Source organism: Mustela nigripes, chromosome 2 (assembly GCF_022355385.1).
Source record: "Mustela nigripes isolate SB6536 chromosome 2, MUSNIG.SB6536, whole genome shotgun sequence".
In the NCBI taxonomy this organism is placed as follows: domain Eukaryota; kingdom Metazoa; phylum Chordata; class Mammalia; order Carnivora; family Mustelidae; genus Mustela; species Mustela nigripes.
The window spans coordinates 30,599,779-30,613,816 of record NC_081558.1 but is presented as its reverse complement, the minus strand read 5'-3'; the positions used below and the strand labels follow the sequence as shown (position 1 = coordinate 30,613,816).

The window sequence follows — 14,038 nt, the reverse complement described above, 5'->3', positions numbered from 1 at the left end:
AGGTAGAGGAAGGTCATCTCCTCAGGGCAGACTGGGTTTGGACTTGCAGGTTGGTACAAGACATGTTTCATGCACATCAGAATTGCAAGGCAGGGAAGGACAGTGATGTAGAGCAGTGAACCGCAGCAGGAGAACTGAGGTCCAGGTTGCCCAGTGGCCCAGCCTTGCACAGGGGAGTGTTCTAATGGAAAACAACATCTGTGAATCCTCACAACAATCTTTTGAACCATTTGCAAATGTGGGGGAAAAAAAGCCACAGAGAGGTTAAGGAACTTACAAGTAATTATACAGCTAGTGAAAATGCAGATTCAGGATGTGAACGAAATCTTTCAAATTACAAAAAAATGCTGTTCTTGCTCCTGTGCCTCTCATTTCCTCTCATTTGTATGGTTCTTTCCAGTATAAACATTCTCAGTTACATACATCATCGTATTTGGTCCTCACGTAACAACCACGGAGGGATATAGGGCATATGTTGTTATCCTCATTTTACAGATGAAAAGACTGAGACTCGGGAGATTTGAAAGAAAAGTGGTCTGACTTCAAGGCCAGGCCATTTGCTCCACGTCACATGAGTGAGAGTGGTTCTCAAAGTACGGCTCCTGGATCATCAGCATCAGCAGCACCAGGGAAATTACTAGAAATAAAAAAGGCTTGGGCTCCATCCCAGACCTGCTTATCAGAAATTCTGGGGGTGGAGCCCAGAATATCTGGGTTTAGAAAGCCCTCCAGATATTTCTGGTTTACATCAAGATTGAGAACCACTGGGCTTTTCAACAGCAAATCTGACTTGGTTCAAGGCCAGTCCTATTGTTCTTCCTTGAATCAAGCCCATTGAAGAAGTGTACACACTGGGTGTTGTATGTAAGTGACAAATCACTAAATTCTACTCCCTAAACCAATATTGCACTGCATGTTAACTAACTAGAGTGTAAGTACAAATTTTGAAATAAAAGAAGGAAGTGTACATTTTTTTAAAAGATTATTTATTTGACACAGAGAGAGAGAGAGATCACAAGTAGGCAGAGAGGCAGGCAGAGTTGGGAGGGGGGGGAAGCAGGCTCTCCACTGAGCAGAGAGCCTGATGCGAGGCTCGATCCTAGGACCCTGAGATCATGACCTGAGCCGAAGGCAGAGGCTTAACCCACTGAGCCACCCAGGTGCCCTGGAAGTGTACATTTTTTGCACAACCATATCCTTCTCTGTGTGTCCTGCCATTACCTCTTTTGGAGTACAACTGAGTGATATTTTAGTATCCCTTGCTTACTATAGATCCCTGATACAGGTCATTTGTTTCAGATTTTTAAATCGGTTTATTTGCTCTATCCGCCCCTCCAGTCTTCTCCCCTCTAATAAATGACAGGATATACCACTGAATATGAGACTCTCAGGTGATTGAATGGAGTTAAAGGTAGTGGTTGGAAGTGCCGAGCATTGTAAATGATATATTTTGGTCCAGCAAAACACCAGCTTTTTTCCTCAGTCTAGAACAGAGAGTATGCAGCTGCAGATGTGTTTTTGTTTTGATTCAACAATGTTGGCCTGCCCAGAGTTTGTGTATTTTGGATTATTGTCAAAACTTCAAAATCAGATTTCTGACTTTCATTCTGAATCAGATTTCCGTTTTCTGGGTAGGAAAAACTGCAGTATCTGGCAACTCCGGACTAAGGAAAGACAAGGCCACAGTGGGCTGCAACTGGGTGCCAACTGCTCTGTTTAGATGGAGCATATGCTCTCCTATTTTGCCCCAAGCCCCACTACTCCCTGCTGTCTCTCTGCCTTTAATGCTGAATGGTTCTTTGCCCTTTATCTTAGCATTTGCTAAGAGAAAAGGGAAAAGTAATTTCTGGGCCTTTGTCTCTGCCAAGTTCTGAATTAAAAGTTAGACTATTTTTAAAGAAAATAAGAGAGAGCCTGTTTATTTGTAGAAATGAAAAAGGATCCTGTGCATTAAACCCAGAAAAAGAGAAACCCATTTCACATTACCTGTCTGACCCTATGAGCTTCTAACGTGGTGAGGGTTGTCTTTCCATCCAGGAGGCAAAAAGTTACACTCCCAAGAATTGTATCTTCATGCTAGACTGGGACCAGCCTGGCTGATAGCAAACTGATAGAAACTGCCAGAAACTTGTTGGGTTTTTTTGGTCACTTCTTCCCACCTCTATATTTTCTTCCGAGTGATGCTGTCCATGGGCTTTGGCAGTAACCTCCACCATGTGTGATTCTCTTTCCAGGTGGTGATCATGGAAGTCCAAGGCCTCAAATCCTTGGCTCCCAATCGCATTGTATATTGTACAATGGAAGTCGAAGGAGGAGAGAAACTACAGACTGACCAGGCCGAGGCTTCTAAACCAACGTAAGTTCTGCTCCTCCACTGCTCATCTTCCAGAAGGTGGTTCTCATGGGCTTCATTGTGTCTAACTCCAAGTTAAAGGTCTGGTTTCCCCAGAAGGTTCTAGAAGGCATGTTCCTTGTTTGTTTTCCAAACAAGATGACTTGATTACATTCTTATTCGGCAGCCATAAAAGGATTGCAGTTTTTTCAGAGAACAGAAGGAAAGTAAAGAAACAATCTCCTTTCTGGAGCTCTATGTAATCACGTTAGTTTCAATCCTTTAACAGAACGTGTAGGAAAGTTTGATACAAATCTGTTATATTAAATTTACTGAATGATATTTGGTTCGTGGATTAAGAGATATTTTTCAAAATCTTTCTCTATGTGCCACAATTATGACTATGTCAATAAAGCAGTGTGTTATATTAAATATGATACATTAATTCATTTGGTCAATGCATATTTGTCAAATGCTCAGTGTGTGTGTACAAGGTAGTGTTGCCCAGTGGAGAGGAAGGTAGTCACTGCTTTAGCCCTACAGAGCTCACCATTGAGTGGAAGGATCAGAAATATAATCACATAAATATATAATTACAAATAGTTACAAATACTGAAAAGGAAAGAGTGCTTTGAGAGGAGGTAGCAGGGGACCTAAGTCACTTTGTGGGGACAGAGTCAGAGTAGGCCTTCTGTAGGAGTTATGAGAAATTTGGGCTTGTATTATAAAAGTTGAATGAGATGGGGTGGGAATAGAAAGAGCATTCCAGGCAGTCAGCTTGTATAAAGGCCCTGTGGTTAACGAAGGCCCTATGGGAAAGCAGAATGGAAAGACGTTTTCGTAGGACTAGAGCTCAGAGAACAAGGTATGCCAGAAACTGCCAGTGAGACAAGAAGGGACCACACAATGGAGAGCCTTGCCAGACCGTGAGAGGGAAGTACAGAGATAAGTGATTAGATATGTGTTTTTAAAAAATCACTGTGGCTATAGCAGAGAGAGCCAGAGTTGATGCAGGAGACCAGCTAGGATTCTCCAGCAGTGGTTCGTAAGAATAATGATGATCAATTCATCTAGGTCAGTAGACTCTCAGGCCTCAGCAATTCAGGAGGGGTCACTGTTTTTGTTACCTCCCTAACCACCTAATTTCTCTTCTATCTCAATTAAGCCAGCCTAGACTAACGAGCTTTCTTTTTTTATTGTTGTTAATCCATAAAAGTCATAAAAACAGTAACCCCTGATAGCAATGTACTGCCTCTCCTTCTCCGGAGAATTATGAACTATTTAGCAGAACAGGAATAACGTACCAGCGTGTTCAAACAAAATGGTTCAGAGAAAGCGCTGAATGTTTCCAGGACTAGAGGAAATCTGAGGGCATTGTATGCCTTGGAGTGGTTCTTTGCATGAGTAGACAAAGGCCTCAGATGCTCGGAACCTGGGCGAAACTGACGAATGGAAGCGAGATGAAATGGAAACCAATACAACTTGTCGCACATTATCTTTCCTCCCTTTTTTTAAACTTAGTTTTAAACTGAAAATGAATGCAGTTTCTTTGTTACTGCCTGACAAAATCCTCATTTTCCCCACACGGGCCACCATGGCCTGACCCTTATCAATGCTATTATGTTATGCTGCATTATTGATACGTGTTTTTAAAAATGTGTCATATGTGGGGGAAGAAAAACCTATTTGGTATTTCTGCCAACTTTTTGGATGTTGGGCCTAATATGGTGTCCTAAGATAGAGAAGGAAGGAGAAATCTCTGATTATTCTAACAGGATGTTGTTTCATATGAACTATTTTATCTTAAAACATTATTCATATCATTTTATTAGGCTTACAGTTTTCAGCTGCCAGGGTAAGTGATGAGCTGATTTTCATGTGCTTATGAATATTTAAAACTGAGTTTCAGATTACAAATAAATATGGAACACTTCGGTCTACCTACTTGAAATACTCATATTTCACATATATATTTACTCATATCCACACATGTGCTTTATTATGTCCATATTCATAAACATCTCACCCTAAAACATTTTGCTTTTCCAGCCAAAGTTATAATATTTTAATTTTTCTTCCATCAGTGAGCAGGTATTACTAAAACCTCACAGAGGATTTGCTTGTTTGCCTGCTTGTTTTTAAATACGTGAAGAATGCAAGTTTTCATGGCTAGGGTCCAGTCAATTCAGTCAGGAGTGGCTACTTTGAGTGCTATGTTAAGAAGAGTTCTGAGGGCAAATCTATATTCAGAGGAAAATAGTGCATGATCAACTTGTTATGTCTGCCAAAGGAGAACAAGTGTAAGTGCCCTGTATATGCCATTTCTTAGTATCCCAAGGAGATATACACAGTCTGAAATCTGGCAATGCTTGTGTTTCCTGCTGTCTCTTTTTTTATCCTTTCTATATGAATTCTCTTTAAACCTCTACTCATCATCCTTCTAAATCTACAATTCTTTTCCCAGTTCTCTTCTTTACCTTTTTCTTTGTCATCATTCAGCTCTAGAAGTTTTTCTCTGCCTCTGGCTTGACATGGTTGGATGAATGAGCCTGTTGGTGCAGGTATATTTTCTTCCTCTCTTCCTAAGTTTGGACTTATTCAGAATCCTATCTTTTTTTTTTTTCCTTTGAAACATACATTCTGCTTTTCTTCTTTACTTCTACTTATAATTTTTCCCATTATCAATCCCTCACTATCATGTCTGCTACTTGATTTTGATTACCCCAAAAAGTATCATTTGGAAGGTTATCTTCAGTCTGTCCTAGTAACTCCCCTTTATCATCTGACAAGGTTAGCCCTTTTTCTGCCCTCCTCATCTTCTGAATCTTGTCTTTGACTATTCTTACAGCCTGCTGATGCCCATACTTTATTTATACATTCTAAAATCAAAATTCAATTCAAGCTAGTTTTATTTGTTACTCATTAATTCTGTTGTTGCCGCTACTAGGTATTTTACCCAATAACTGGAAACCCACATCTTATCTCATCAGGTGTCTACAAGGAATTTGACTCTTGTTTTGTTGTTTGGGTTTGTTTGTTTGTTTGTTTTTACCAAGTACAGTCACAAATCCAGAAGTACATCGCATGACCCACTTTGTCCAAGAGTGTGTTTTTTTAGAACATTAATGTGGAGACGTCTTCACTGAAAACAAGGGCAGGGAGAGTGGTACCATGATTAATTGGGAAATGCAAAACATTTCATCTCTTTATAAGTTTTTCAGTGTTCATCAGCATTTAAAAACCTTTGAAGATTTCCAACAGTACATAAACCTATTTGCCTTTGATTATTCATGAGTTCCCCAAACTTATTTCAACTAATACCTAGTAGCATCCATTGGAAATGCTAGTCTATATTGTCCAAACCTAGTAATGGGAGTTCCAAGTTCTCCCTCACTTCCTAAGCCAGTACTGTCTCTTCACTTAAAACCAGGGCCCTGCCCGGCATGATCGTTTTGGATCAGATGCATAATATAAGAATGCTGTGTTCATGAATTAAATACACTTTGTGATTGGAAAAAATGAGGTGTGTGCGTTTGTGTGTGTATGTGTGTTCTCTGTTCATCCTTCATTTTATCAATCTGGATGCTAAATGTGGGACATTTTCAAGCAGACGTTATTTCCTCTCAATTCAGTTGTCCTCCTCTCCTGGGTCTTAACATGGAAAGCCAGGAAAATATGTTATCACAAGTTTTCAAGCAATATGTTTATTTCAAAGAATATTGCCTCCATTTGTAATATATTGTTTTTTTGCTTCTGTGGGAAAGCAATGGAGGTGCTGAGGCAGAAGTAATTGAAATCGTGTCTTTAGGCAGGCAGTCTCAGGCAGGCATGAGAATGGAGAAGAGAAATACTTTGTGGATTCAAGAACTCAGATGTATTTGTCTATCTCCTATGAAACAGAGCAGACTTTTCTTCCCATGCCGGGTGTTTTTCAAAGGACAGCACTCTTAGGTCTGCGGATAACAGATTATGTTAGGTTTGATCAAGACATGGCTTTGAGTAAAATCAAGTCATGTGATAAGGAAGTCATTGCTTCTCTATTTGTTTATCTGTTCTGATCAGGTCCAGGAGAACGTCTTTATTTGGTTCTAGTAAATCTTTAACACCTTCAGAAGCCTCAGGTTCTGCGTCTTCTGCAGACCAAAGCCTCCCACTAGAATTTCATAGCATTGTTTAGATCTCACTTACCCAAAAATATTTTCTGTACCGGGTCTTGGAATGGTTTCAAGGGAAAGAGAGTGACTTTTCTGGATGTCTCCTTTGAAATGTAGATTTAAGGGAAAGACGGGAGGGATAGGCACTTGCACTCCCTCGACAAGGGTACATTCGATGCCTTCTTTATGTCTACCTCGGGCTGGGGCTAGAGCCTTGACATAGATCCAGTTTTGACCTCATAGAGTGGACATTCTAGTAAAGGGCACAGTTAGTAAACACATGAATAAATAAACAGGTAAAGCAATAACAGTTTCTAATTTGTGTTACCTTCCATTCATGGTAGTGTTTTGTCTTCTGCATCAGCGACATAAGTGTTCTTTTTTAAAGAAATATAGTAACATTTAAAAGTGAATTGATTTAAATAAAATACATTAAGTAAATAATAGCCCATGTGGTACCTGGATAGGATTTAAAAAATAATAATAATCACAGAAGCTGTGTTGATATGTGGGAATAGCAAAGATGGGGAAGATGGTATGCAAAATACTTTATTTGGGGAAAACTGATGTAAAGAAATAGAACATATTCCCTGAGTGGGAGATATACTTCAAAGTGACTTTCTTGATGGTTTTGTACCATGTAAGTTACCTTCTAAAGAAAGCAAGCCCTGAGGGTTAAATGCTAGAGAAATTTAAGTAATTGGTCTAAAAAGGAAGGCAGTTTTAGTTGGCAGTCCAATATTGTGCTAAGTTATCCAAAATTACATTCTTCTGAATGGAAACCAAGGATGCTACTTGACATTTGATTTTTTAAGCAGTTTATTATTCCCTGACAAGCCACAGGCTTTGTGACGTATGGATTTCATTATTGTCAGGAATTAGAAAACACAACCAGACTGTTTCCTGCCACTTTCCAAAGGAAGAAGAAAATAAGATGCCCTCGCTGGTAAATCTTGTCATAGCCCTAGCATTTTTCAGTGGCACCTTATCTAATGAGACCACATTAAGGCAAAAAATAAAAACAAAATGCAATGACTTTCTATAACATTTTTCTTCTCTGAAATATATTATTTGTCCTAATGGCAACTCAAAATGGGCCAGGCTTATTACACCCAAATTACTCATACAAATGGAGTTGCATTAAATCACCCCCACAGTAAATCAGTTACAAAGTCAAGAAAGGAACTTGTGCCGGCCAAATCCTTGCCTCATGTATCATCTTAATGGTACTCCTTTTTCAGTGTAAACAAAAATGTTTTCAGTGTACTGGGCCTTGGAATGATTTAAATGGATACAGACTATCTTTCCTGAATGGCTTCTTTGAAATTTAGATACAAGAGGATGATATAGAGGATAGGCACTTGCTTACCCTCAACAAGTGTACATACTTCCTTGGGTCCACCTTGTGCTGGGGCTACACCCATGAAAGACATAGATCAAGCTTTGGTCTCATAGAATGTACATTCTAGTAAAGGACTTAGGCAATAAACAAATGAATAAATAAATATATAAGATAATAGTAGATTATAATTTGGTTCCAAAAGAAATGAATAGACTGCTGCAATGAAAAGTAATGGGGAGGTAGGGTACTCTGGTGGCCAAGAAACCCTATTCAGAGTAGGTAATGTGTCAGTTTCTACTTGAAGGATAAGGAATGACCCAGTAACTCGATAACTAGGTATTTACCCAAAGAAAATGAAAACACTAATTCAAAAAGATATATGTACCCATGTGTTTATTGCCACATTATTTATAATAGTCAAGATATGGAAGAAATCCAACTGTCCATTCATAGATGAATAGATAAAGAAGATGTGTGTGGAGTGTGTGTGTGTGTGTGTGTGTGTGTGTGTGTGTGAATATTACTCAGCCATAAAAAAGAATAAGATTTTTGGCATTTGCAAGGCAGCATGGATGGATCTGGAAGGTATAATGCTAAGTGAAATAAATCCATCAAAGAAAGACAAATACTATATGATTTCACTCATATGTGAAATGAACAAAGAAAAAAAAAAGGCAGACTTCTAAATACAGAGAACAAACTGGTGGCTTCCAGAGGGGAGATGGGTGAAACAGATAACAAGCACTCAATAATGTATAGAATTTTTGAATTATTACGTTGTGCACCTGAAGCTAATATAAGGATGTATGTTAATTATACTTCAATTTTAAAAAAAAGAGGAAATAGCAAGGAAAAGATGCCAGGTGCAGTTAAGAGCAAGTGCAAAGGCTTTCAGATAGGAAAGAGCTCCATGTGTTCCAGGACCAGAAAGGAGAGCAGTATGAGTAGAGACTAGTCAATGTTGGGGAGTGTGGTACAGGAAGAGACTGAAAATCAAGGCAGGACCAGACAACTCAGGGCCTCCTAGGCCACATGAAGGATTTGAACTCTATTCCAAGACCATGGAGAAGCTGTCAGAGAGTCTTAAGCCAGGGAAGATATGATTGGATTTCTGTCTTGAAACCTAAAGCATCTTTAAGGACCAGAGTTAATTTGGAATGAAGGGTTTATCAGTCAACAAATATGGACCACATACTATTTCCCAGACATTAGGGTTAGGGAAATGATAGAGACCTGACTTTTGACATAGAGCCACAGAGAAAAGCTGGTGGAAAAAGTCCAAGTGCCCCAGCACAGAGTGATAAATTCTTCCAGAGTCACCATAGCTTTCAGAACTGTAAAGGCCACCTCATTTGCAAAGGAGTGAAGCTTCCTGAGAATCACCTCTTTTCATGTTTACCTTTCTTGATACTCCCATGTTCAAGGTCACAGTCCAGGAGATGTTTATGTTGAAGTGATTGGAGCGTGGCTACCATTTCTCTGGTCTTTCCTTTCTAAGAAAGAGGCTTAGCTTTTTTCAGAGTTAATTAAATCATAAGTGGTAAAGGCCAACACTGACCCAGAAATTCAATTTTGCTGGGCTCCCAGAAGATGTGTGGGTTGGGAAGAAGAAAAATTATAATTACAGTTCGGGGTGCTCAGAAGCTATCTGGCCTCCCAGCCCAGAAGGCTTGGTCAAGAAGCCACAACTTTTGTTGAAAACCGGTTTGTATTTGCTTGTGAGCCGGGGAGTGAAAACAGGCTGGGTGAGAAAACAATAAGCAACAGGGTAGATGGTGGAAAGGAATTAGGTGCTAGAGACCAACTTCGGAGATGGAGCTCCTCACGGTATACCAAGCTCTGTTCTAAATTTGCCACCCATCTTGTACAGGTTAGTAATCTTTCCAGCTTCACCATGTTCTCATGAGTGATATCCAAGACCACTGCTCCCCCAACAATTTTATAGGTTTTCCATCCAGCTAACCCAGAGAAGAGCTATAATTGCAGACCTTATGGCAGAGTTTTCAGAAATTTCAAGTAACACGGGGGTGGTGAAGTTTCTAGAGTTGGTAGGAGTTCAGAACTGGATGATTGAGTAGTGGCTTAAGTCTGAAAGTTACACAGTGATGCTCCATTGCAATGTCAGAAATTTATGAAAGTTCTGATTTCATGGATAGTCCAACATAGGGTTGGTATAAAACAAAGATATTTTTTGCCCTAGCCATTAAGGACTAAGGGAAACAAAGTTCATTTACTTTCTGGTTCAGGTCCTCGAATACCTTGCCTGAACTTACCTATCATTTGTACCTAATACTGGAGTAATCTGGGATCTGGACTGATCACCCATCATTGTTTAGTGGAAATCCAGGGAAATACATTTATCTGTAGGTGTGGAAAAACCACCACACTTGTTACCTAGTGATGAGGAAGAAGAATGTAGGAAGGAATGGCATATTGTTTCTTTTTTTTTTTTTAAGATTTTATTTATTTATTTGACAGAGAGAGATCATAAGTAGGCAGAGAGGCAGGCAGAGAGAGAGAGGAGGAAGCAGGCTCCCTGCTGAGCAGAGAGCCCGATGCGGGACTCGATCCCAGGACCCTGAGATCATGACCTGAGCCGAAGGCAGCGGCTTAACCCACTGAGCCACCCAGGCGCCCGGCATATTGTTTCTTATATGTAATGATGTAATGGCATGAACTCCAGGAACTCCATTTATCCTCACTGATGAGAAGAGAAGAGAATCTTGGTCTAGATTCATCAATGCATAGAAACATTTTTGGACATTTTGGCATTTTGGACAAGAGCACAGGATTGGGAGCCTGCGTGAGCTTGGACCGATTGGTTTAACTCTTGTGCCTCGGTTTCCACATTCTTGTGAAAATTAAGTTAGTTAACAAATACAAAATATTTGAAATACTGCCTGTCATGTTGGCTGTTATTATCATGGCTTCATTCTTGTTTGGAGGAAGGGGAGAGAGTTGGGGGATAAAAATAGCCTGGGTCTAAAATAGTAATTTACATTGATGTAACACCTTCTAAAGGCCAGATGCTATGCTAAAGTATTTCATAATCAATGTCTTGTTTAACGCCCTACTGATACCTGAGATAAGTACTGCTGTTATTCCCTATATTTTACTGATGGAAATATTGAGATTCAGAGAGGTTAAATAACTTGGTCAAAGTTGCACAGATAAAAAGTAGCTGAGCCAGGAGCCAACCCCAAATCCTGTACATTTAACTCATTTTGCCTTTCTGAAAGATACTATGCCACTAAAAGAAGGTTGGTTGGTTTGTTTTTTAATTAGCATTGACTATTCAGCAAAACTATTCAACAAGGCTCATTTCTTTTCCATAAACACAGTTACGTCATGGGTCAAATCTCTGCCCGTTTAGATGGTGATGACTGGACCATCACACATTATTGCAAACACACGTGTTTCAGCTCCCTGCAGACTCTTAGCTCTGCAGGCACGCATACGCAGCAGCACTGTTAGGGGCTACATAGGTGAGTCTGCAAAGATAAACCATGGATGGCCCTGCCTTTCGAGGTGCCTACAAGATCCCAGGAGAGCCGCTGATGATAATGATCACCAACCCCCTTCATGAAAGTCATTATCAATAACAATTGCCCCTACCAAGCATTGAAATCTGTTAGGTGCCAGGTAATGAGCTAGCTAATATATGGTTGAGCCAGGTTTAAATCCCAGTTCTACCAGTCACGGACTGGGTGGCCTTGGGCAATTAGACTCTCTTTCTGAGTTTCTGTTTCTTCAAATCTGAAATGGAGACAATAATACAACCTGACCCGTAGGCTTGGTGTTGGAAGATATGATCCATGTTAGTGGCTAAGTTTGATCCATGGCACTTTGTAGCCTCTCAAGAAGTGATAGCCAAAAATGGACTATAATCTCACAGAACCCTACCTGGTACTGTAAGAAATACATCTCTTCTATGTCCTCAGTACACATAAGGAAGAAGCTCAAAAGCATTAGGACGCCTGCCCTAAAATCCTACAACTTCTTAAATCCAGGCTGTATGACTCCAAATACATGGAAAGCGAAAAGCCAAACCTGCCTAAGGTTAAGGAAGGACACTCTGTCCCAACTTCTTTCCAGAGCCAAGGGACAGACCCTCAGAATAGGCTGCCATCAACATCAACTTGATGATACAAGAGCTAGTTCCAGAAGGCAAGAGAAATGCAAAAGGGCAGCAGTCCTTCCTGAGTCCTCATGCAGAGTCACACTGAGCCATATCACTCAGCTCCCTAAGCCTGGGTCTCTACAAGCTCGTTCTTCCAGCGTCTTTCTGGATCAGAACCTTTCTTCAAGAGAGGCAAGAGTGCTGCCAACACTCTTTCTATGTGTCTTATCTGTTTTACAGCAAAGCCTCCTGTTCTGTGATACAAAGCTCACCTCACTGCAGGGGTGCAGAGGAGTGTGGGGTCTCTGGGGAATGCAGATGCTCTTCTTCTCATAATGCCAATCATCATGCTGTTTGGAAAATTTTGCAACTCCTGTGCTTAAGCTCTGGAGTCCCAAAGTTCCCTGGATTCCTTCATAAGGACGTTAAGCTTTCACCCTGCCCCATAGCTTGTGGTTCAGAGAGTTTGGAGTGAAGCAACTGTTCTGGGGAACCTTTCATAGCTGGAATCTGGCTGGAAACATTTTGGTGATAATATGGAAAATAAGCGTTCAACATAAGCATAAGAGTAAAAGCTTTACAATCCTTAGTTTGGATCATGCCATTGACCTTGTTACACTGGATGAATTACTAAGTCTTTCTAAACCTGTGTTTCCTCAACTATAAAATGAGGCTAATAATACTTATAAGCTTGTTGATGAGGATTCAAATTTAATAATATATGCAAAGCACTTGGCACCAATTTAAGAATTATTATTCTTCTCTTTCTAATTTATTATTGTCTTCATTGGAGCCAGGGTGAAAGGGAAAACAGGTAACAAAGGCCATCAGTTGGTTGCCTTTTTTTAGTTTAGATGCACTTTTTTAGTTTCTCTTGGACTATGTTCATTTATATGTAGATGACTTACTTGTACTTGGGAAAATCTGTGGATCAGGCTGGTTTTCTTATAATCTCTTACCCATTATAGATGATCAATAAATGTTGATTGACTCAGAGCTAAGCCTTAATGGCAAATGGCTCTGGGAGAAGCTAAGAAGAAGGTCCCTGTGATGGACTTGAAAACCTCTTTAGAATACTAATCATCATAATGATAATTATGTCAGAGTTTTCTGTACTGAAATGAGTGCTCAGTATCCAAAAGAACAGAATAAGTCTGAAAAGTGACGTGAGCCCATGGCATGAGCGCACCTCAACACCAAACCACTATCATGTTTCAAGTGAACAAAACACACATGTGTTTACACACACAGGTACCCAAGGAATGGCTAGGTGCATCACCAGTTAAATAAATCTATGCCAATTGGGATGTATCTTGTCATTTAGCAAATAAACTGTCATACCATCTAATTAAGATAAGGTTTTGTTGTTTGGGATTTCTTTTCTTCTGTAAATTCACTAGAGAGACAAAAGGCATAAAAAGCTTTACATATCAAGTAGTACAACCGAGTTGCAATATCAGTAATTGAAGGCTGTTAGGAGAGATGAATGGGAAGCAGGAATCTTGGCATTTGAAATCTCAGCTCTGCCCTGACACGTGTTGTCACCTTGTTTTTCTCCCCACTGCATCAGATCACACAACCTATCTCCTCCAACAACAGAACTAAGTGATTGTCTGCTGAGCCAGGTATATCGGGAATTGGGGTCTGGAAAATGCTTCTCTCTTTCTCACTTTCCTACCTTAGAGAGAGGCCAAACAAAACAATTCTCAGAACCAAAAAAAATTAAAAATTAAACAAAAAAATCTCGGAACCAGCCTGGTCTTTAGAAGTAGCAGCCGTTAGGACTCACTCCTACCTTAAGAGAGAGGCCAAACAAAAGAATTCTCAGAACCCAAAAAAAAATTAAAAATTAAAAAAAAAAAAATCTCGGAACCAGCCTGGTCTCTAGAAGTGACAGCCTTTAGGACTCACTGTGCTCTTCGGGTCCACTGTGACAAGAATTCATACCAGGGCCTGTTACCTGCTGCTCCCCTAGATCCTTATAGGTCAAGGGGAGCATCATACCATAGAGGGAAGAGCACAAGATGCTATTCACTATACTTCATTCATTCAGTCAATCCTTCCTTCCTCTGTCTCAGGTGTGTGAGGAC

The 14,038-nt window shown here is 40.0% G+C and overlaps 1 protein-coding gene across 1 annotated transcript in view; it reads left to right on the top strand.

Moving 5' to 3' along the window:
* CADPS (calcium dependent secretion activator) overlaps window positions 1-14,038 on the top strand; it is a 472,322-nt gene that overhangs the window by 231,940 nt on the left and 226,344 nt on the right. Inside the window, 1 exon segment of the mRNA XM_059390086.1 lies at window positions 2,235-2,356. Coding sequence (XP_059246069.1) covers window positions 2,235-2,356 — 122 coding nt within the window.